This window comes from Bufo bufo, chromosome 3 (assembly GCF_905171765.1).
Source record: "Bufo bufo chromosome 3, aBufBuf1.1, whole genome shotgun sequence".
Lineage (NCBI taxonomy): Eukaryota > Metazoa > Chordata > Amphibia > Anura > Bufonidae > Bufo > Bufo bufo.
The window spans coordinates 586,400,189-586,425,373 of NC_053391.1; the positions used below are offsets into that span (position 1 = coordinate 586,400,189).

At 37.4% G+C, this 25,185-nt stretch overlaps 2 protein-coding genes across 2 annotated transcripts; both read left to right on the forward strand.

The window, feature by feature from the left end:
* Positions 1 to 5,618: 5,618 nt before the first annotated feature.
* HOXC11 (homeobox C11) lies at positions 5,619 to 9,748 on the forward strand. Its single transcript, XM_040422258.1, has 2 exons — positions 5,619 to 6,318; positions 8,218 to 9,748. Exons 1-2 carry the CDS (start codon positions 5,619 to 5,621, stop codon positions 8,448 to 8,450), a joined length of 933 nt encoding a protein of 310 aa, XP_040278192.1. The 3' UTR covers positions 8,451 to 9,748.
* A 9,232-nt stretch (positions 9,749 to 18,980) lies between these two features.
* Positions 18,981 to 24,598, forward strand: HOXC10 (homeobox C10). The gene is made up of 2 exons (XM_040425829.1): positions 18,981 to 19,821; positions 24,225 to 24,598. Exons 1-2 carry the CDS (start codon positions 19,053 to 19,055, stop codon positions 24,500 to 24,502), a joined length of 1,047 nt encoding a protein of 348 aa, XP_040281763.1. The 5' UTR covers positions 18,981 to 19,052; the 3' UTR covers positions 24,503 to 24,598.
* The last annotated feature ends 587 nt before the right edge of the window (positions 24,599 to 25,185 follow it).

Consider the following 25,185-nt stretch of genomic DNA (forward strand, 5'->3'; position numbering starts at 1 on the left):
TGGCACAATATAAAGCCTGAATCCTAGCACCTCGGCGACAATACCACCCTGGTACAAGGCTGCAGTGTGTGTGGCTCCTGATACATGTTACCTGCTTTTATCTCTATTGATTCCATATGATATGGAACTTGCAGCTCAAGTGCTAAGAAACCCAGTCCCCCTCCCCTTTCCCTCTCTCTCTCTCTCTCTCTCTCTCTCTCTCTCTCTCTCTTTCTCTCCATCTGTCTCCCTCTCTCTGGTGTGTCCAATCTCTTTCTTTCTTTCTCACTCTATCTCCTTCCACTCTCCAACCACCCTTCTTTATTTTCTCTCCCCCCTCTTTCTTTCTTTCTTTTTTTCTTTCTTTCTTTCTTTCTTTCTTTCTTTCTTTCTTTCTTTCTTTCTTTCTTTCTTTCTTTCTTTCTTTCTATTTCTTTCTTTCTTCCCTCTCTCTTTCTCTACTGCCCTCTCTCTCTCTCTCTCTCTCTCTCTCTCTTCTCTCTCTCTCTATGCACCTCTCTATCTCTCTACTCTATTTTCTGTTGTCTCTTTTGCCTCTTTTTTCCCCTTCACTCTCTTCTTCCTATTTTTTTCTAGCCTTCACCTCTTCTCTCTCTGTTCTATTTGTCAATTTTCACTCTTCCTTTCTGTCTCTCAACCTCCCTTTTTCCTTTTCTGCTTTGTTTGTTTATCTCTCCCTATATTCCTTTATGTCTCCTTCTCTCCGCTCTCCCTCCAACTACTTTACTCTATTTTCCATTATCTATGTTCTCTATATTTCTATTGTCTTTCTCTTCCTTTTACCTTTGTATTGTCTTTAAATATATTTTCCACTCTTATCCCCCTCTATTCTATTCTGTATCCTATAATCTACCTGTCTCTATCTGTCCTTTTGTTTCTGCTTCTCATTCTTCCCGATTTCCCTGTGTGTTTCTGTCTCTGGATGTTTGTCCAACTCTTCCTAATTCTCTGAATAATAATAACAACAATAATAATAATAACAATAATAATATCATCTTTTTTTCTGACTCTCGCCTCACCCTCTCTATTTCTTTCTTTACTCTCTTCTCATCCTCTATATTTTTGTCTCTTTAATCATCCTTTCTGAATGATAATAATTATATTAATCTCCTTTTATCTCTCTCTCTCTCTCTCTCTCTCTCTCTCTCTCTCTCTCTCTCTCTCTCTCTCTCTCTTTCTCTCTACTCCTCGCCCCCTCTCTGTCTCTGGCCTACATCCGATAAAATGTATAATTTCTGCCATGTGGGGGCATTAATATTTTCTCCACGTTGGTCACTTGTGGCTATTTTGCCGCAATTCAGGTTTCCTTTTACACTCAGGCGGTATTTAGTAATCTTTCTTTATGGCTGCGGGTTGCAGTTGTTTTCTTGTGCCCAGGACTCATAGTTAGGAAGTAATTACTGCACTGGATTGGTGGGGAAACATCTACTTAAAAGCATCTCACAGACATGTCATAAAGGGAAGAATGCTGCAGCAAGGAGCAAAGGCGCAAATATTTACTAAGAGCTCCTTCTGTCGCCCGCAGTCGTCTATATGCTTCTTCCCCTATAGAAGGCACGATTCCTGTCCAGACAGGGGGACAGTTATGCCAAACAATTGCAATGGATTTTCAAGCACATGCCTGTCCATTAGACCAAAACTAGTTCTAAATGACCCATAAAAAGAGACGATAGATAGATAGATAGATAGATAGATAGTTGATATATATATAGACAGAATGACTGAAAAGCACAGAGATAGTTAGAAAGATAGATAGATAGATAGATAGATAGATAGATAGATAGATAGATAGATATAGATAGAATGACTGAAAAACAGATAGCACAAATAAGGAAATATTACATTTTGTTCTATTGGACTTGCCAAGTGTATTTTGTAGATTGCTAAAGTGGTACAGAAAAAAATGTCCTGTCATATGGCACCAACCATCATAAATAAAATACCAGCTGACAACTGCCATATTATTATTATTATTATTATTATTATTAATATTATTATTATTATTACATTTCTTAAATATTTAAATAGAGAGATGGTTGTATACATCTCACACACACGCTACAATATACACTAGTTGTATGTGTTGTGTGACTATTTTAGTTTATCTATAACGTCAGCTTCAGACACGTTCATTATGTGGCACAGCACCTTTATAAATACCATTCAGTACAGGCAGCTCTGTGCAAAGTACCATTCTTCTCCCCAGTAATCAGATTATTCTCTTTCTTTATCTGTTTTTTTTTTTTTTTACGACTCCATCTATATAGATTTGTCTGGAAAAGTAAGATTCATCAAGATTCATCAGTAGGAGCAGACACTGGATGAAGCAATATTATTAATTATCACTCCAGAACTCTTCTGAAATGTATAACCTTTTACTTTGAAACTTCATTTCAGCAAGAATTCCCAAAAGACAATAGTGTGAGCAAGGGATGGATAGTAAAGACTGTGAGTGAGCAGAACTATGCACATGGGGAATGGTGGTGTTACTAAGGCTCTGGGGGGTTGGGGGCACCTAAAGAAAATCCCAGACTGCTGCTCTATTCAGGGTTTTATGGTGGTCAGGAAATTGACATTGGTCAAATTCAAGTGCTCTGACTCCCCAGCTGTCTCTGCTGCAGAACCTTGCAGCCAGCTATGAAATCTTTACTCTTTACTTGGTTTAAGCGACAAAGCATAGGTCAGGCTTAAGTGATCTGCACATTTAATGTGAGGTGCCATTCTACTACACCCATTACTGGAAAACATCAGTTCCCAGACTGACTAATAGCTTGGTCCATGGGCTGCTTTCTGCATCCTATTCTCTGGTGCCTTGTGATATTGTGAAGTTCTTCAGTTGATTGAACCCCACTCTTAACCATACATTCATCATACACATGACCTAAACAATTCACCATATCCAAGTTTTATACCTACCAATGAGTAGGTTTCATATTTGTAGTAAATAGAGTGTCTATAGCACACATCTGTGGGTTAATTCATAATGTCCACATTTCCATACAAGTAGAGATACAGAAATAGATATATGAGATATTAGTAGAGAGGGAGAACTCTAGCTATGTGCACATACACATATATAACATATAGGCACAAACACACATATGATGCAGGTCTATCTAAATGCAGTGTGATGTGCTAGGCTCCTCTGTACATGATGTTCGATATTGTGGCTGTCTATGGTGTAATGGATGTGAGGTTGCAGAAAAAACGACTCCCATAAACAATAGCTTAAGGTTATTAGTTTGTATCAGGTCTATCAAATGCCAAGTAAAACCACGAGTGACACTTTAATTAAAACTTGGGCGCTGCAGGCGACATTCCCAGAGTTAACGCAGGTAAATTGCAAACCCACACAATAGCTGAGCTGATAATGTTTCCTTGTATATGGGCAGTGCATTGATAATTCCTGCTTGATTCATGGGGCCACTGAAATTTCTATATTCTAGAAATTACACAATATCATAATAAAGAATAATTTCAAAAAGTACAGGGGAACTCCCTGACAGTATTTCTCTGTTTAGCCTCTTCTGGATATCTTTATTGGCTTGCGGTTTATTGGTTTATTAGATTCTGTTTGATGTTAAATTTCAAAATTTAAGTGTTTCAGAGAGATTGTTTTACTGTGTCTCCTGTAATCTGCATATACGAGCGAATTGCATTTACAATTCTGAATACAATTTATATATATATATATATATATATATATATATATATATATCTGTGTCTAGCTTTCTAATTATTTATATTGTATCGTTACATAATAATGCCTCTGAATATAATTGTTTCTAGAAGATTTATAATGTTCTAGAAAATAAGGCAGCGAAGGCAAATGCATGTAAAACAATACACTAATACACTCCTTGCACGTATGTCCAATGATGGCGCTGAATCCAAAATCATTTTGCAATTTTCCATATTATATAGTGTTTATATTTGTCTAAACGAAATTCAGCTATGCGAAAATAATATATTAATCTATATTAACTAGCTGAGTGCCTGATTGCGGGCCTGACCAAATGAAGCAGGAGTAGATAAAGTGTTTTTGAAGCTTATATTTTTTGCAAATTGATGGGGTTTTTTTTAAATCTAAATATACCCATACTGAGGAATGCAAAATATAGACTGATGGATAGATAGATGGATAGACGGATAGATAGTATTGAACGTGTGTGCCTCCTGATGAAACTATTCTGAGGTATTGTGATATACAAATAAATCTTATATCTATATACCTATATATTTTTTTTTTTCCCCCCCCCCCCCCTGAATATGAACACTCTGCAATTTTGAGCTTTAATGCGGCTTTGGTTACAGTGTGAAACATTATAAAAGTATATACCTAGAAATATAGATAATTAATTGATCTTTCTCTCTGTATATGTGCATATATATATATATATATATATATATATATATATATATATATATATATTTCTTGTGTTTCTCTCTCTCTCTCTCTCTATTTCTCAGTCTCTCTCTCTCTTTCTCTCACTCACTCTATCTCTTTCTGTCTCTCTCTCTTTCTCTCTCTTTCTCTGTCTGTCTGTCTGTCTGTCTGTCTCTTTCCCTCATCAGCATGGCTATGTTCTCCCAGGCTGTGTGCTGTCCTTTTGGTCATGTCAGAGCAGTGTTAGTGGTTTCATCAGCACATATCTAGCAGTCTGTGTGACTCCCCAAGTGGCAGCTCTACCACCCATTGTGGTGAATGTGAAGTTATTTTACAAGCCCCTGTAATATGACTGGACACAGGCTGCCCTGGCTTCATGCTAGGTGTGCTCTGAACTTTCAATGTCCGCATTTAGTCCTATTAAAGCCTGGCTTATCTTGAGGTCTCTACCTCCAGCGTGCTGCTGATTTATTCTATGGCTGACATAAAAAAAAACAATATCCTCAAGTAAAGCAATTAGTTATTGGAAGAAGCCTGCGAATTCTCGTCCTGAGCCCAGAATGGTGGACAGATGTATTTACCTCTCTGCACTTAAGCTGCAATTTACAAATGTTTCAAGACTTACTGACCCCCCAAACCCGCATGGCCCCCCAAGCATTTGCATTTGATCTCTCCAGAAAGCCTTTCTATGGGTCCCCCACCCTCAAAGTTTGAAGCATTAGGTGGGAAAAATAAGACTTGACCTATTTCTAGTGAGTGCAAATCCCCGTGACAGGGGAGCAAAATCTAGAAAGCAGAGACCAAATTGAAAACTTCAAAAGCCCCCCCCCCCCCCCCCCCCCCCCCTCTTTCCTCCTTCCCCATTCTCCCTCCCAGCCACCCCCTGAAATGCTCCTTCTACTGCCTCTCCTGCTCAATGCACACAAGGGGAGTTGCCTAAAAGAGAGAGGGGGGAAAAAAAAAGAGATGAATACAAATCTGCAATTGATTTTCATAATGTTTCTGCGGTGTTTGAAAACCAATCGTTGTTGAACCTCAGTGAGATCTTACCTAAGTGAACCCTCCTACGCATCTAAGTGCTCTGGACTGATATATGGCGATATCTACTTGGGCATCACGTGCTCCTGGGGAGAGACTAAGACGGACAGCGCGTCATCCAGCCTTCCCAAATTTTTCCCCCTCTGCAGATCGCCTCCTAAACCTCTATCTATAGAGCCAGAAAGGGAGAAAGATGTTTAACTCGGTCAACCTGAGCAACTTCTGCTCCCAGACGCGCAAGGAGAGGAGCTCAGAATTTGGAGATCGACCAGCCTGCACCTCCAACCTGTACCTCCCCAGCTGCACCTACTATGTCCCCGAATTCTCCTCTGTGTCCTCCTTCCTGCCCCAGGCCCCCTCACGCCAGATCTCCTACCCGTACTCCACCAACCTCTCCCAGCCAGTCAGGGAGGTCTCGTACGGTCTAGACCCTTCCAGTAAATGGCATCCCAGAAGCAATTATGCCTCCTGCTACCCTGCAGCTGAGGATCTGATGCACAGAGAGTGCCTCCCTCCTTCCTCCAGCATGACCGAAATGCTAATGAAAAACGAAAGCGTCTACAGCCACCACCACCACCATCACCACCACCACCACCCCAGCGCCAACCATCCCTCCACAGGATTCTACACCAGCATGAGCAAGAACACTGTGCTGCCCCAGGGCTTTGATCGCTTCTTTGACAATGCTTATTGTGCCACTGACAACCAGACAGAGGACTGTGTGCCCAAGGGCGATGCCAAGCTGGACACTGACCCCCAATCTAGTGCTCTGTCAGCCGGAGGGGACCAAGGGCTTGACCAGGAGGACGAGGAGGAGAACACCAACCCTGGCTCCTCAGCCTCTTCCACGTCTGTCAACAACAAGGAAGGCAGCAAGGGCAGCAGCAGCTCCAGTAGGTAGAGGCAGCATTGAGGGGAGGGGGTGCAGGGGGTGAGCCCGGTGTTTGCTCGGTCACGTTTTATGTGGAGTTTTATAAGCATTCAAAGGATTTTATTAAAGCTACAAAAGCTCTTTCTTCCAAGCACAGGGGGGATTTTACGATGGGAAAGCTCTTTGGGGGAGAGACTCTTATAGAAGGGGAACAAATAAACAAGTAGGTTTTATGCTGCACTTTGGAGACGGCGTTTGGCTTGCTCTGCCCATGGCAGGGCTTGGTGCGAACCGTTCACTTTGATCATGAACTTTCAGGGGCATTTTTTAGACGGTTCTGTTTGTGCTCTGTGGAGGTGAAAGCCAATTGGGCAGAAAATAACCTTGGCTGCTTCCTGTGCCTGCATTTCTCAGCCCTTTCCTGCTGTGTGTGTGCTCCCTGTTCAGACAGACAATGCCATTCTGTTCTCATCCCTTCATTCACATGGCGTCACAATCGCATCAGAACCTGAATATCATGTGTGAAGCCATCTAGATTGGCAGCATGTTGGGTTCTCCTCGCAGATCATTCTGTTTCTTTCATTTTTCAGAACAAATTGCATGTGCATGGGCTCTGTGACTGCTCCCCCTATGGTACAGACCAATCCTGTGAGAAACAAAATGTCCAAATTAGTCTTTTTTTCCCCATTGAATGCATGCAGATAAGCATAGAGCCTGTTTTAGTGCATGTCCTGTGTCCTGTGCAGGTCTTGTGATTTGTCTTTTTTTTTATCATGCTGTCTTCACGAGGATTGCCAAAAATAATAAGTACAGCAGGTTATTTTGCATGGTGAATTGACTCATTAATGATTTGATTATATCAATGGAATGTGGTTGCAATTCTGGAATTTATGTTGTAATTCTCTTTGCGTTTGATATGAAGCATGCAGTGCAGGGTTTGGGTAGATTTGCATATTTGCAAATGCATCTATAGCACCTCTACAAGTTGTTAATATTGTGCCTGTGTGTGTGTGTGTGTGTGTGTGTGTGTGTGTATATATATATTAGATGCTTGCACATTAATTCACACATGTGGCCACTTCTCTTTTAATATTGTAAAATATATATATATATATATATATATATATATATATATTTATACTGTTCTTATATATGCATCAATACAGGAATACTTATGTGCATTATAGTTTTGTATGTAGGCACACACATAGAGGTGTTTAATACATGACTATGTATGGATACAACCTATAACATTTAGTATACTGTAATACAAGCTTGTTTACACAGCTTTATTTGGCATTGACGAGTTTTTGGACGTATATGTGACCATATATGCATTTACATAATTGAGCTGTGATATAAGTACATTCAGAGAGCTGTAGGAGGCGGGCTTCATTAGTGTAATACATGGGAAACATGGGAAGACACATGTACATATGTCACCTATGCATTCAGCATCATGCAGAGCTATGGGTTGTCTTTAATGGATACAAAATGAAATAGATTGTGATGTATAGAAATGTAGGTCTATTTTAATGCATATATTTCCATCTATCTATTTAGCTGTATGTGGCTATGAATATTTATCTATCTTTATGTATTATCTATCTATCTATTACATATCTATATCGTTTGTATCTATCTACAAACATATCCTATGTATGTGTGTGTTGGCACACATACACATACAAAAATTTATATATATATATATATATATATATATATATATATAGGGTTGTTTTACCATATATGCTTATATATAAAGTATACACAACTATATATTGTCACAAATATCCCAGTATCTACATTAAATAAGGTACCCAGTTTTTGATGTTATTTTGCATACTGTAATAATATTGTGCCCAAATATTACTGTCAGCTACAAAGTTCCTGATATTACTTGTATTTTTACTTTTTTAAGGTGCTCCCCGCACAAGGAAGAAGAGGTGCCCGTATTCCAAATTCCAGATCCGGGAGCTGGAGAGAGAATTCTTCTTCAATGTGTACATCAACAAGGAGAAGAGGCTCCAGCTGTCTAGAATGCTAAACCTTACCGACCGCCAGGTTAAAATATGGTTTCAAAACAGAAGAATGAAAGAGAAAAAACTAAGTAGGGACCGACTGCAGTACTTTTCTGGGAACCCTCTGCTGTGAACTAGCTGCCTGGGAGCCCCTCTCATGCACTGTACCGGTCCTGCACAGGATCACTGACACATGGTTTGCAATCTGAGCCCTCAGCCCAGCTCAGAGCCTCTGCTCTTTCTTTGTTACATATTTGTATATGTACATTCTAATTATTATTATTACTACCAGGTAACTGAAGGAGCAGTGTGAGGAGCACTTGATGTAAACTGAACCCAACAAGGGACAAACGGGGACTTCTTGTCTTTCTTTTTCTATTTTTATTTAAGTACTGTTGAAGACCTGGATCTCCTCATTTTTTTTCCTAGATCAATGCTTGCAGAAAGTCTGCAGCTGTGAAAATACTCTCCATCCTCGCCATTGTTTGACTTTGAGGACTCGCCAATCAAAATGGAGATAGTGGCCAAAGTTTCTATGAATTGTGGTATTTGTAGAAGGATAACTGTTTGCTCGAGGATTTGTGAGTGTAAGTGAGTGAATGTGAGAAATGCCTGTGTATCTCTCCTCGTTATGTTTACCATATTTGATCCTGAACTGTTTCTGTTGTCAAATTAATGTTGTATGATTTACAGACGTGTGAAGGGGTTAAACCATATACACAAGGTTATGGTCACATACAAGGGGTTTTTGTTGTAAAATAACCCCCCTCCAACAAAGTTACCACACTTACCACCCACACCAGTACATCATTATACTTGTGTGTATTGTCAAGAATATATATATATATATATATATATATATATACACACACACACACATAATAGAGATTAGGGTCAAGTGTATCAGTCAGTCAGTATATCAGTATGAGTGAATAGTCAATGCCACCATGTTGGCTATAGTGTTGCAATGTGATGTCCTGTAATCGCCTCTGTCAGTCCGCATTTTGGGGTCAAAGTGTTACACGAGGGCCTATGTGTGCCTATTTCATAATTATCCCCAAAACAAATTATGTGGATCTGTGCAATACAATGCGAAGAATTCGCGTTAATTCCATAACATTAGATTTTTTTCTTCCTTTGGCCCAAAGATTTTTATTGTCAGTAAATAAGCTGTGTCTGATTCATCCCTTGTAAACTCTTTCCATAGTCACAGGAAAAATAAAGTACTCTTTTTTTAAGAGATTAGTTATAATTTATACACCGAAATACATGGATTTTCATTAGTCTGACCATTGTAATACACAAAAGCACAACTATTTCCTCCAAAGGAAGAAGCATTACTACATGGTGAAGATGAAGAGTAACGACAAAGCAGTTTGTAAATGAATAAAACAATTGGTAATGTCTCATGCATGTATCATTCTGTGTAAAATAAAGAAATTACACCTCTTTGTACATAGTGTCACCAGAACAGCCTTCTTCCAGCTCACATGTGGTCAGCAGAACAGTGGCCTCAGGATGCTCATATAGGCAGCAGACCTTGGAAATACCAATAATGCCATTATTTATTTTATATGGGAGCACGAATGATGATGTCAGGTCTATGCTATAGGCCAAAAATATACAGAATTGCAAGGCAGAAAAATCCTGACAAATTCCTACAGTGAAACATGTGCAAAGGGGATGACTGGGTCATTGTAGAAATTCTGAAAAATCGTGTTTTGGGCATGTTTCTCATAAAGCAAACAAGCCGGGATTAAACAGCTGTCCAGAATGCTTTATTTGCCTTCAGTGAGGTTAATCTAAATCTACATGTCCTGAATATTAAATAATAGTCTGTATTCACTGCATCTGGCCTGCTGATAAGGCCTTATTTTACTGCTGCATAAGATTTCTGTGCAAACATTTCTGAAATCTTTCTATTTTAATTTATCTCTCAATCCTCTCTATATGTATTTGTGTACGTGTGTTTATATAGGTATAGGTAGGTGCAATACACACAAACACACATATATAAAGGTGAGTAGATAAATAAGGAGACAGATAGATAGATAATACATAGATATAGATAATAGATGATACATAGATATAGATAGATATAGATAATACATAGATAATAAATAGATATAGATAGATAGATAGATTGTAGACAGATGTTTATTTCTACCCAAACAAGTAAATAATTTACATATAAAAACATGGGATAAAATTCCACCAAATATAATCTGTTTACTTTACCATTTATTTAATATCTGCAATTATTTTAAGCTCTATATTTCTGTATCTATTTATCATTTGTCTAATCATTATTGATTGTAGTTAAATATTCTTTCTATCTTCCTTGCTTTCTTGCTTTCCTTTGACAGTTAGCTAAAACAAAGCTATTATTCTGCTCAATTTAAACCTTAGAAATAATAAAATGTTAAAAAGTCCAAATGTAGAGCAGCTAATTCCGTAACAGCTGAGGATGCAGTGACAAAAGAGAACAGTCTAGACAATGTCATAAAGACTAGAGCCCTAAACTGCTTATTTTTTCTTAATTACTCTGTGGGGCCAAAGGCAGAGACTTCAGCAGTAAACAGTAAACAAATAGGAACGTGTCTGTAGATGGGGAGGGGGGGGGGGGTCCAGTTGTATGCTTTATTATAATTATTAATGTTTTTGTTATTATTATTATTATTATTATTATTATTATTATTAATCACTACATTTTTAAGTCTTTCAGCCCAGAATCTGCAGGGTTAGTTCAAAGTTTCTCTAAGTTGAAATGGAATGTAGCTGTAAAACTCAAGTTTATAGACCATGTGGGAGTTTACAGCATAGTGAGCTCCTCTGCCAAGTAAGAAAGTGCCTTTAACTCCTAGAATACCACAAAGTATTTATGCTTTACTCTCTCCCTTTATGAAAATTTCTGTACTGCTTGAATTGAGAAGATAGATAGATATATAGATAGATAGATAGATAGATAGATAGATAGATAGATAGATAGATAGATAGATAGATAGGTAGATAGATAGATATGGGACCAATCTAGAGGAAAGCCCAAACTCACAATATCAAATAAAAAAAAAAAAAGCCAAGACATTGTTAGGTATCATGTGACTTTCATTTTTTATGGCATATAGTGAATATTAGATGCCTTTGAACTTCAGTAAAGTCAAGTCCATTACCCTTTGTAGTAAAGAAGATTGAGAGTAAAAAAAAAAAATCCCCATAATTGATGTAATAAGGGCGAATGGGGGTGTTATCATTAAATATGCAGGTTAAACCAAAGGTGGGGTTTATAGAACATAATATTAAGCTCTGGAGTCGGGGCACATGAGTAACGTGGGATTAAATACTCATATTTATTATTGTTATTAACCGTTTGATATTTTAAGTAGAGAAAGTTATTAGAACTTTGTTTAGTATAAAACTTTTACTAGATTTTTTTTTCTCTTTAAATTTTTAACGCCAACAGCTCACACAATGAATATTCCTGAGAACAAAAAAATATCCGTTTTGGCCACAAGTCTATTGGTAGAGAAGAAATAAAGTTCCCTGCAGCAGTTTACTACAGCACTAGGATGGGGGTAGAATTGTACTACTTAATAAGCTACAATCTAATTGCCTGGGACTTCCTATGTGACGTACAAAACTTCAAACACATCATGAAAACCTGTTTTACATTGCTGTGTGTGATCCTCTACTACATCCCCACAGTGGACTGCGGCACCGAATTGTCTAGTTGTGTGAGGGAGCAAAAACTTAAGGAAAGCTAGTGAGAGACACAGCACAAAGTGCCACACCTCACCCAATCCCTGGGCATGTGACATTAAATATCATCGTCATGATGGACAGTCACTGGGCCCTGCAAAGAGCTGTCACATGGAACAGCCACTATATTAGAGCAGGCTGCTGCTACACAAAGACACACATGCTCACACTGATACACAAACTGATGTATGTAGACACACAGGTTCCTATTCACACAATGAGGCGTGTGCACACACACAGGCTTTATTATCACAGACACACACTCACAGTTTCACCTGCACACACTCAGTCATGAGTATATACAAGCACACACACACGTTTGCAGTCTCTCTCTCACACACACATGTTTGCAGTCTCTCTCTCTCACACACACACACACACATGTTTGCAGTCTCTCTCTCTCACACGTTTGCAGTCTCCCTCTCACACACACACACATACACACACACACGTTTGCAGTCTCTCTCACACACACACATACACACACGTTTGCAGTCTCTCTCACACACACACTTACACACACACACACACACACACACTTACACACATTTGCAGTCTCTCTCACACACACACTCACACACACACACACAGGCACACACAGGCGGCTCAGACCAGCATTCATCATTCATTCTCAAGTGCTCAGGATTTGTGAGAGGTAAACTTGACTGTGCACAGGTTTTAAAGCCATTACACAGGGGGATGTTGGTGCAGTGTGGACTGTCCAGACGTGGAGGGACAATCAGTGGGGGTGAGTGTCTGATGCCCCCCTCACAGGATGCTCAAATTCCTTTGTTTTGGGAGAAGCAGTGCAGACTGGAATGTGAGGTATCGCTGGAGGAAGGCAGTGGCTTTGGCAAATGGACTTGAGGGAGCAGCCATCATCTGGATGTGATCTCCGGCTATGGACTGGACAAGGGACCCGGGCTCTCTATCCCCTGCCACATCTGAAAGGACGAATATGAGCTGTGGCTCCAATAAGTGGTGCCAGGCCTCCTTCATTACTTGTACAGCACATCAATGTACCAAGCTCTACAATCTTTAATCAATCAAGCTATTCCTTTATTTACATATCTGTCCCTTTGTTTGTTTATTCAGTTCTTTATTTACTTTTTATAGAATTATTTATTGATGTATCTTTTTAATTATGTATCAGGAATGTTCTTTTTTATTACCAGGTTTTTACTGTTATAATGCGGCTCCAGTTTAACAATATTCCGTGTTACTTGTCTACAACTTGAACTTCTAGGAGGCTTTGGCCTTCCAAAACTGCATATATGGGAAGCAAAGGTTAAAGGCGTAGACCTGTCTATATTTGATATACCTATGTATATGAGTGCAGTGGTTAAAGGCGTTATCTATCTATCTATCTATCTATCTATCTATCTATCTATCTATCTATCTATCTAATATATCTATCTAATATATCTATCTATCTGTCTATCTATCTACAGTATCTGTCTATCTATCTATCTATCTATCTATCTAATATATCTATCTATCTGTCTATGAACTATCCGTCACATATCTATATTACCTATATCCTAGGTAATTTGTTTTTAGATTTTCAGGACTCAGGGATGCAGACCAGTCTACATTTAAGTAAAATTCAATTCAATGTCAGCTAGAATATTATTTGCCGGTATGATATGTACCATAATGGTCAAAAATATTAAAATATCTCTCTGTTTACATTGGAAATGTAGAAATTGTACATTTAAAGATTTTTTTTTTCCCAGCTGAATATTTTAAAGGTATACTGTTCTCTAGGCCCTTTCTCTGTTCAGTGCCAGTGATGGAGATAAAGTTTTTGGTTTGGAAATAATTGTAGAACATTATTACTACTGGGTTCCTTATGAACAGTAATGACTTGATGTCAGTAGGATGATATTCTCTTAACAGCTGCAATTAGGAAATGGGTGCCTTTGAGGCTGGAGAGATTTCTGTGGTGCATTTGTGGTATGTAATACCTGACCACTACATGTACACAAATGGCGCTATGTACGATGCTAGACCATGGTCGGTGTCCAATGAGCATCTATGTATTTACTTCGCTACCTGTATGTTCACTACAGATGAGAAGACCTTGCACAATCATTAACTCTTTCCGCAATATAAACCAACCACTTGTGGGTTTTGTTTTTTTTTCTCTCACATGGTGCAGCAATTAAGTCAAGCCTAATTCTACATTAAAAAAAAAAAAAAAAAACAGAAACTACCTTCATAATAATTATTACGATAGCATTTAGTGCATTGGTGATTTTTTTATTATTATAAAAAAAAATTGGGGGGGGGGGTAAAATTATGTACCTTGTATTTTTTTCTTGCATTTATAAATGTATTGCTTTTAATGTTCCATATATTTTGTATGCTTAGGACGACTTTATTCACATGGAAGTGTGCAACAATATATATTGTTTTTATTCATTTATTTTTCAATAAAACTAAAAATGTTATTTTCTTGTTGAAATTAACGGAATAAAATCAGGAAATTATACTTGTTTAAAAATTACCCCCCAAGAGCCGAAAATGCATATGGTTCTTTGTCTTCACACCTTCTTTCATTACGCGAAGCTGTATATTCCTTTAGATTATTTGTAGAACTTGTGTAATGAATTAATAAATGCATTATATTGTTTATACGTCTCTTTATTTGCAATGTACTATACCTGTATGGGAAAAAAGAAAAATCTATTCTCATAAATATTTACAGACAGCAGAATAAATTAATAAAAAATGATAATAGGCACACCAGAGAAATTTGCAGAGAGAGATAGATAGATACTAGATAGATAGATAGATAGATAGATAGATAGATATTAGAAAGAAAGATAGATAGATAGATAGATAGATAGATATTAGATAGATAGACTAAAAATGTAAGAAAGAAAGAAAGATGGTACTACTATTACTATATTTTCCATATATCTGTAGAAAAGTCCACTCATAAGGAACCAGAACTGTGAAGTGTTTTCAGACTCTCCGTTGAGATCATCCCACAAATAGTGACCCTCACAGTGTGAATAAAGGATATTTAATAGAGTTTATCGCAAGATCAAGTGCAATATAATCTGGTGCTATAATTTCGAGACTTATGTTACCAACAAAGAATAAAGCAGGATGCAGAAAGCCTTTAATGTTTGATGTGGAGGTGAGGGAGGAATCAATATACACTTTTTAAGGTTGGTATGGGTTACAAACAATATCATTGTATAATCTCAGGATGTAAGGAGTAGTCATTGACACTACATCCCTCCACAGAGGGGTACTTGGCTCCAGGATCTCCTCCCAGTGCTGTACATACATTTACAGCACAAAGCTCAAATGGACACCAGGGATCCTTTACACTAAATGGTCCTGCTACCAGTACCAGGGGCTCCTCATTCACTACTTACATGGCGCGCATAATAAACATGATTCACTGGAGTAGATATAATAATCTGGAATCAGGATGTCACCACACACTCATCTACACAGGGGGACAATGGGCTCACACCTATATATGGCTGAGCATAGGAGCAGCATACAACAGTATTGATCATATAGGGTGGAGATAGTGCTGGAGCACCTTCTGGTGTCAAATTTCCCATTCTGCATCTGTTTTAATGGCCTGATATAATCGAAGCTATTAATATTTTATTATTATTGGGCCCCCACCCCCACCCCTCCGCCATTGGCCCTTTGTCTGCAGCATAGGTCCAATCTACCAGCCAACACGTGTACAACACTGTATTAAGAGCCAACATACATTGCGAAGCCTCCAGGTTTAATGTATGATGTTGGGTATTTATATTGTGCAATTAGACGAAAGCAGTTGTCCCAACGGGGGCTCTATTTAGGTTGATGAATTTTCTATCTTTCTACTTTAATGATCCATGTTTATCATAATAGTAATTATTTTTTAACTTTAAACAATATCCGGTCTCCTGGAGACTCTGCTTGTGGGTTTAATGGCTTTTTCCATAAAGAAAATAATGAACTGGATGATTTGATAGGATGTAATGTAATCCTGTATATTTTCTTGTTAACTTGGAAATTAATATCGCTTCTACTTAATGGTGGCCTGTTTCTCTATTCAGGTCTGTCTGTCTATCTGTCTATCTATCTATCTATCAATTATCTATCTATCTATCTATCTATCTATCTGTCTATCTATCTCATACTCTATACAGCTATTTACTGTCTGACCATCTATGCAAATACACAAATGCAAATACATCATTCTATTATACATTAAATATATGTACCTTTTATCTATCTATCTTTCTATCTATCCATCCGTCTCATATCTATATATATATATCTATCTGTCTATCTCTATTCATATCTATCTATCTGTCTATCTCTATTCACATCTATCTATCTATAAATTAATTATCTATCTATCTATCCATCCATCCGTCTCATATCTATATATCTATCTGTCTATCTCTATTCATATCTATCTATCTATCTATCTATCTATCTATCTATCTATCTGTCTATCTTTATTCATATCTATCTATAAAATATTCTAAAAGATTTCCACTCTTTTGCAACATGCATTTATGGTATGAAATAAAAACTGATGATATCCTGATTGGACGAGAAGAATCCTCTACTTTGGTTTGACATCAAGCACGATCAAAGTTCTAGATCATCAATTGTGGCTCCAGAATCTGTAGGAAAAATCACAGACACAAAAAAAAGCACAAAATAAAAAAAAATGACAGTAATTTCAAGCACCAGATTCCACCCTATCACACCCAGAACCAAGAGGAAATATTGGAAATGTAAAGGTTTCATGAAATGATTGCAAGGAAGAAAAAAAATGGAAAGATAATAAATTATTCTGTAGTACTAATAAAAAGACAAAAAGGGGAAATAAAGATAGATAACATGCCATAATAAGAAAGCATCAAGTTCTCTGAGTCCTATAAATTAAAAAATAATGGTGTCCATACTAAATTTTTATCCTGGGCTTATAAATATGATGTGAATTTTCTTTGCTTACCATAAAACCAAACGATTTCTTCCAGACAGTTTTTGAAGTCAAAGCAACTAACACAAATAGGGGCCATAAAGTCTCAAATAGCTTTCTAAGGAAGCCAAATGGCGTCTGGAGTGAGGCTTTTACTGTTTTCTATAGGTGAAGCCATATATAGTTTTAGGGTTTAGGCCAGCGGAAACTTGTCTGTGTTTTCACAAAAGAGGATCGTGAACTCCCAGCGAATCTCCAAGGTAAAGGCTCACAACCTATATTTTGACTAATAATCTAGTACCCACAAGATCCCTTTCTCTCTTTCTATAAAGGTGTACATGTATGTGCATTAATATTGTGATACATTGTAGCCAGGAGTCTTTACAGAAAACGCATGGCCAAAAATCTGGATTGCTCAACTTGGCGTTGATTGAGTTGTCCTTGAGACAGGGAAGCATCCAACCTTCTTCTAATTGTTTTCTTATTTTCTTCCTTTCTAACTAATTTACACCAGGACAGGGGCAGCAGAAACAACAAGCAGCCAGTTGTCGAATGAATACTCATCTCTCATTATAGACATTTTTCTCTCATCTTGCAGCAAATGTATTTTTTTTTTTAAAGGCATAATGTAATAGAGCAAAGTAGTAATATTAAGTGACCATATGATTAGAAGGACACTAGTTTTTAGGAGGTTATATGTAAATACAGTCGTGGAATGAATAATCACCTCTCATTATAGACATTTTTCTGTCACTTTGCAGCAAATGTGACTCTTTTAGGCATAATATAACAGCAAAAATAGTAATTTTAATGGACAAGAAGGGCATTTGTTTTTAGGGGACTATAATAGTACAGTATAAAGAAATAACACACATGATAACTCAACCACATTGTTAAAGGATTCTTTGCATCTGATTTACTTATTTATTTTATTTTTATGCTTTATTTATTTATTGTATCTGTGTTTGGCAAGCGAGCCTCCAGGTGGTAGCATTTTCAATAAGCCCATGCAAAGATTGATTTATCATGTTTTATATGTGCTCGACGTGTATTTTATATATAACGTTTATACACTATAGCAAAACATTTGGCAGAAGACATTACATCAGGTTGCTATGGAAATATTCCTCTATACCTTGCTCTAAAATACTGGAACAGTGTGCACGGTGATAGCATTAATATGCAGATTCCTGACAAAGCAATTATTATTATTATTGCAAAGCAAATACCTGCTTTATAGGCTTGGGGAGGGCAGTGTAGATCTAGTGCACACATTTTGAAGACCATTTAGTTAAGGATACTCTTCTATACTCTGCAATTGAATAAAAATAAGAGGGATGAGGGGGGGGGGGTCTGTAGTACCTGTATTTGCATCTTACGAACAATTTGGAATAAGAAGGGGATGGAAGGAGTATTTAAGGATTCGTTTTGGTCTTTTAGCTGTATGGGGGTCTTAGAAGGGTCGAGATTGAGAAAAGAGGTGTAATATGAGTATGGCTGAGGGTATTTTAAGATAAGAAGTTGCTTCGGCACTCAAAAGCAGTGATATATGGGGGTTACTTTGAGTTCTCCTGTTCAATGGAGGGAAGAATAGGGTAAAAAGAGTAAAGCTAGATTAGGATTGTATAGGGTATTCTTCGGTGTTCTTTAGGAAGATAAAACTTGCCTGGAATTAGGCTTCACCTCTGGATGTGTCCTCTTCTCCCTGGACCTGCGATTGTTCATTGGTAAACAAAATTGCAGCGTTTTCTCCTTTGTTCAACTTGAAGGTGCCAGGCTGCTATACCAGACAAAATCTGATAGATGGCGCTCTTACTCCACGCTCATTTTGCAATTCCCCGACAACTTGACCCTTGTGACGTCACCCGCGTCTGAATCACCAAGGCCATTTTCAATCCTCATTGGCCTGGCAGTCACGTGGTGGGGCCAATGCCTGGATAATTATGGTGCTGATATTTTTCCCTAAAAAAAAAGATGTCAGCCTCTGGCTGTAGTATTCCTCTTTAAAAAGCCTCTCTGAAAATGTCATGTCCCAGCAATGTGACTCCTAACTCGTTTTTGATGGACTCTAGCTGCAGAGGAGACAATTATTCCTCCAACCAAGGGATGTATATGCAGTCTGGGAGCGATTTCAGCTGTGGGATGATGAGAAACTGTGGGATTGTGCCGTCTCTTTCCAAAAGAGATGAGGTGAATAACCCCAGCTTGTCTCTCAACTCTTACCCATCTTACCTATCTCAACTGGACAATTGGTGTGACCCCAAAAATACTTATAGGATTGAGCAACCTGTTGCAAGACAGCTCTCCTCCTGCTCCTTTCCTACCAATGTCAAGGAGGAGAATGTGTGCTGCATGTATAGCGCTGATAAGAGGGCAAAAAATGCCACAGAGGCTGCCCTCTACCCCAACCAGATGCCCGACTCTCGAGCCACTGACCATGAGGTCCCAGTGCCCAGCTACTATCGTGCCAGCCAAGGCTACTCCATGGAGAAGACTCACAATGCCAACGAGTTTGAGGCAAGTTTTGACAACAGGACGAGTCTGAATCCAAGAAGTGAAATCCTGGAGCAGCAGCAACAAGCGGGGGGCAAAGTCGGATTCCCCGAAAACACCAAGACGGATAACCAGACCTTGGCCACCAACTTGAGCACCAACCCCAGCAATGCTACTGCTAATGAGATCAAAACAGAGAGGAGCCTCCCAGCTGCCAAACTAGCAGCACAAGAGGCAGACAAGGAGATGGCCAAGAACACAGACACCAGCACTGACAACTCTGACAACGAAGCTAAAGGTAAGAGACCTGCTGTACTGTACCCAGTCACTGACCTGCCTGTGTGGGGCTAAACTGCCTGCAGAGACCACAGTCCACACAGTGCAGACTGACCGGGCACAAAATCTCATCGCACAAAGTTTGATAGAAAAACTATGTATCTGTCTAACTAAAAATACTTGCCTATTACTAGACAAAAAGTCAGAGCTGGAAATTGTTTCCTGGTGATTGAGGTGGATGTGATTTGCAGTTTTGCTGCATTTATAATGTGTGGTTTTCAGTCCCTTGTTTGTTGTCTATTATTTTCTAGTTAGTGTTTTGATTTTTGAGGCATATAAGGAGCTTGTGTGTGCGATAGATAGATAGATAGATAGATAGATAGATAGATATGATTTCTGCATGTATGTTGGAATATCTCTATCTAATTTCTATTTATTATCTATCATCAGTTATATATCCGCTATCTAAGTTGTATCTATCTATATTTTATCTATCTATCATCTATATCTATCTATTCAGGTTCCTATTTTTTAGGCATATTAATGCAGAAATCTAGATTGCATATATCTATATCAATCTACCTATCTACAGTGAATTTGTATTTATTTGGATCTTTATTTGTGTGTTTCTATACGTATTTATTTTGTGTGTAGTAATGTAACGCTCCAAAATGCAGAATGCCTTTCTTCAAATGTACAAAAGTCCTGTGCCTTGTGCTTTATTTATTCCAACACCAAAGTGACAATAAAACAGCTCTGCAGCCCAATGCTGTGAAGCTGCCCCCAAAGTAAACCCAGTACAATGGAGAATGGAAAGCAGCCATTGCTCTAGTAAACACAGTAGTAGTTTTAGTAGTAAAAGGAGCACATCGTATATATGTATGTCTGCTGAAGATCTGAAACCTTTGAGGCTTGTTTATATTAAGGTGCAGTTTATTGGAATTGTTCATTGAGACTGTGAATTTTCTGTGGTAGAAATGTTTCATTATTTGTATCATTCTCATAAGTGAATGTTCTTGCCGTATTTTTCATAGAAATGTTTAATTGTTCTATTTAAGCAAAGTCAAGTTTACAAAAACAAGATCAATCAAAATTAAACCAGCTTTCATTCATGATTTGTTCCAGATGTTCTATTAATTTGCAGGAAATTTGCATAAACACAATAGAAAATCGTGCATTCCAGGGGCTGTGTTGCCATTATTGCTACTGCTTTTATTTCCGGTGTGGTTTTGTGCTGGGTTGGGGGACTTTTGTGAGTCTTCCTTGGCTTCTCTTATATTGTTGGTCATTTATTTGTTATCTGTGTGCAGTCATTGCCTGCTGTGTAATGGTCTCCTTTTATTCGTTGTTGTCCTTCAATTGCTGTAAATGTTTGTCTCCTGGTGTAAAATGGCTTATTTCCTGCTCTAGTGTCATTGCTGCATGCACACAGCTGCAGAGATGCTTTATACTATCTACTTTTATCATTTTCTACCATGTGAGATTGTTACAACAGGGTAGAATAGCTTGTACACAAGGAATACAGCAGCTATTGTGTGGTAAATACCTGACTCATATGGCAGTAGATGGCTTGTGACTTGTACCATATCTAATGCAGCAAAATCATTCACATATATGTGTATACACATACATACACACGTGTATCATTTAAATGCGTTTACATACTTATAGTAACAGTGCCATTTATATATATACTCAAAATATGAACATAAGTAAAACATGCGGAATTTTACCGCTCATACATATACATATTCACATGTGTGCACAAAAGGGGTTTGCATCGATTGCTTTATACCTCAAGCACACTTTTTTTGTACACATACAGATATGCAACTAAATACCTACTTGTGTATACATACATGTTCACATACATGCCATGAGATGCTATTTGTCAGTAACACATCCATTCACATGAATGAGGTCACACATATGTGGATATGCACATACATAAGGTATGGTTTAAAAAATATATACTTGCAACTCCTATAATAAGTATTCTTATTTATATGTTTGTGCCTTTGGCTTGTATAATGCATATGTTTCTGTGGCAGTTTTGTGATGCGTTTTTTGTTGTATATTTTTTTTAAGCAAGCACAGGAGTGAACACAAAAAGATGTGCACATGCCTGTGTTTGACTTTAAAATAATCCTCAAACTGAAAAAGTGCCACAAAAACTGCATGTGTGATTTAAGCCTAATATACAGCATGCCCAGATGAAGTTATCTTCACGTGTATAGGTATATTCATCTGCACACGTGGGCTTTGAGAGTGTTTGCGTTTGGCTTTGCATACCCATAATCACAGTCAAAAGGGCACACAGAGTGTGTAGCTGTTAAAACCCACTTGTATACCCGCCTAGTATTAGATAGATAGATAGATAGATAGATAGATAGATAGATAGATAGATAATAGATAGATAGATAGATAGATAGATAGATAGATAGATAGATAGATAGATAGACTCCTAGTTAAGCTTAATAGCTCTATACTAGAAATGAGGGAATTACATAGAATCAAGCAGTCATTGTGGTATGAGCATGTGTACACATATACAAAATCAATAACCATACCTTCTCCTGGGTAAAAAATAACTATGAAATACATTTTTATAAATATATATATATATATATATATATATATAAGATATGTAGGTAGATAGAAGATAGAAAGACGATAGATAGATAGATAGATAGATAGATAGATAGATAGATAGAATCCCACCAGGGCAGAAATTAGGGAATCACATGGAATCAAGCATTGTGGTATGTACCTACCTACACATACATAAGGTCATCCATCGTACCTTTTCTTGAGTAAAATATAAACCATACCTTCTCCTGGGTAAAATATAACTATAATATTGATGATAGACAGACAGATAGATAGATAGATAGATAGATAGATAGATAGATAGATAGATTATCTCCCACTTAAACCTCATTGCACTAGGCTAGAAATTATGGAATTGGATGAAATCAAATACTTCTTGTTGTGTATACATGCACAACATCATCGACCATACCTTCTCTTGAAGATATTAAACTTACCTTCTTCTGGGTAAAATATGACAATAATATTGAAGAGGGATATGGATATATAGATAAATAGATAGACAGATATATATTAGATTGATAGATAGATAGATATTAGATAGATAGATAGATAGATAGATAGATAAATAGATAGATATATGGGTGGATGAGGGATGGATGGATAGATAGATAGATAGATAGATAGATAGATAGACAGATAGATAGAGAGATTGATAGATAGATATATGGGTGGATGAGGGATGGATGGATAGATAGATAGATAGATAGATAGATAGATAGATAGATAGATACTCATTGCACTAGTGTAGAAATGATGCAATTAAATGGCATAAAATACTTGTTGACTTATGTACACATACACAACATCAACCACCACAAGTTCTCTTGTAAACCATACCTTATCCAGGGTAAAATATAACAATAAGTAGTACCATTCTAAATAAGTAAATATGAATATTTCAGGAGTTCAGTTTGGTATACATACACCTATATGACAATTTGATAGAGATAGATAATAGATGATAGATAGATAACAGAGATAGATAGATAGATAGATAGATAGATGATAGATAGATAGATAGATAGATAGATGGAATAAAGAAAAAATTATATAATTTTAAACAACGCACACAGACACATAACACAACATACACACATAAGACACACAAACTCACACAACACACACACACAAGACACACAACAAACACACACACACACACACACAGACACATAACACACAAAAACACATAACACACACAAACACATAACACACACACACACACACATAACACACACACATAACACACACACACACACACACACATAACACACAAACACATAACACACACACACACATAACACACACACACACACACATCTACTGTATATGTGTATTCGCAGATATGTGTCCACCTTCTTTGTACTTAAAAGAACACAATATGCCTAAAAAACTTTGCAGATAAGTTTTTATTATTTAGTACACATTTAATCCCCAGACAAAATCAATACTGATTAATATTTAATGATTTGTAGATAACAAGGTTATGCTGTACTTTTTTGCTCTAGTCCACGCCCAACATTGGCTAACCCCCCTGTCATATGTGTGCCATGCAGTCAATGTAATAGAGCAGGACAGGCACTACAACCCTGAGCACATCAGTATAAGAAGCACCGTTATCTGCCAAGCTGGTTTTACTGCAGCAATGTCTGGCATGGGTATATGCGGGCTATTGTGCCTTGCTGGTGTGTGTATACGTGTGCCAGTGCATAGAGGGCATATATTACCAGCTCTAAGGCATCTACGACTATATAGGAGGGTTTCTTCATATTAGCTCTTTCCCGGGATACTTATATTTAATATTATCTTTAACAGAGGATATAAAGGCAGAAAACGCTGCAGGAAATTGGCTGACAGCTAAGAGCGGAAGAAAGAAAAGGTGTCCTTACACTAAGCATCAGACCTTGGAACTGGAGAAGGAATTCTTATTTAATATGTACTTGACCCGTGAGCGCCGCCTAGAGATTAGTAAGAGTATCAACTTAACAGACAGACAAGTGAAAATTTGGTTTCAAAACCGCAGGATGAAACTGAAGAAAATGAACAGAGAAAACCGGATTCGAGAACTGACATCAAATTTTAATTTCACTTAAAGGAAGAAAAAAAAAAAACAAGGAGTCCTGAGCATCCCCCCCCCCCCCCAACCCCCTCTACTCCACCAATAAGACGTCTCAGATATAAATAGCCAACATAATCCGCACCTGAACATTTTCTAGGTCATTAATGCAACGCTTTAAGATAAAGCAGGTAGTCAGTAAGTATGTCAGGCTAGGTGGCTCCTTCTATCCCTGCCCACAGTTTGTACATAAAGACAGGAGCTTCAGTATAATGCATGATCCTATTATATATTGCATCCTTGTTTCTATGTTAAGATGGTCAGTGAGCCAGCTACTGAAATTGCATTTTTAAGTTATTTACTTCCAGCACAAAAACTCCAGAGACCTTTTAAATCTCATGAGCCTACCAAACATATCATTTAAATAAACCTTAAAAAAATAAAAAATGAAAAAATAAATAAAAAAATACATATATAAAAAAAGGATTAAAAAAAAAACAACAATTTTGCTTTCTTACATCAGTGTAACCTGTATATTGTATCTGGATATTGTATCTGGAACTCGAATGACAAATCGGATTTTAAATGTTTGTAAATGAGAATTTGCAGTGAAGTTATGAACTTTCTCTCAATATAAGAAAATATATATAGAAATCTATATCTTATGCAGTTTCTTTATCTGGTCCACTGCATATTTAAATAAGAAAAAAAAAAGATAAG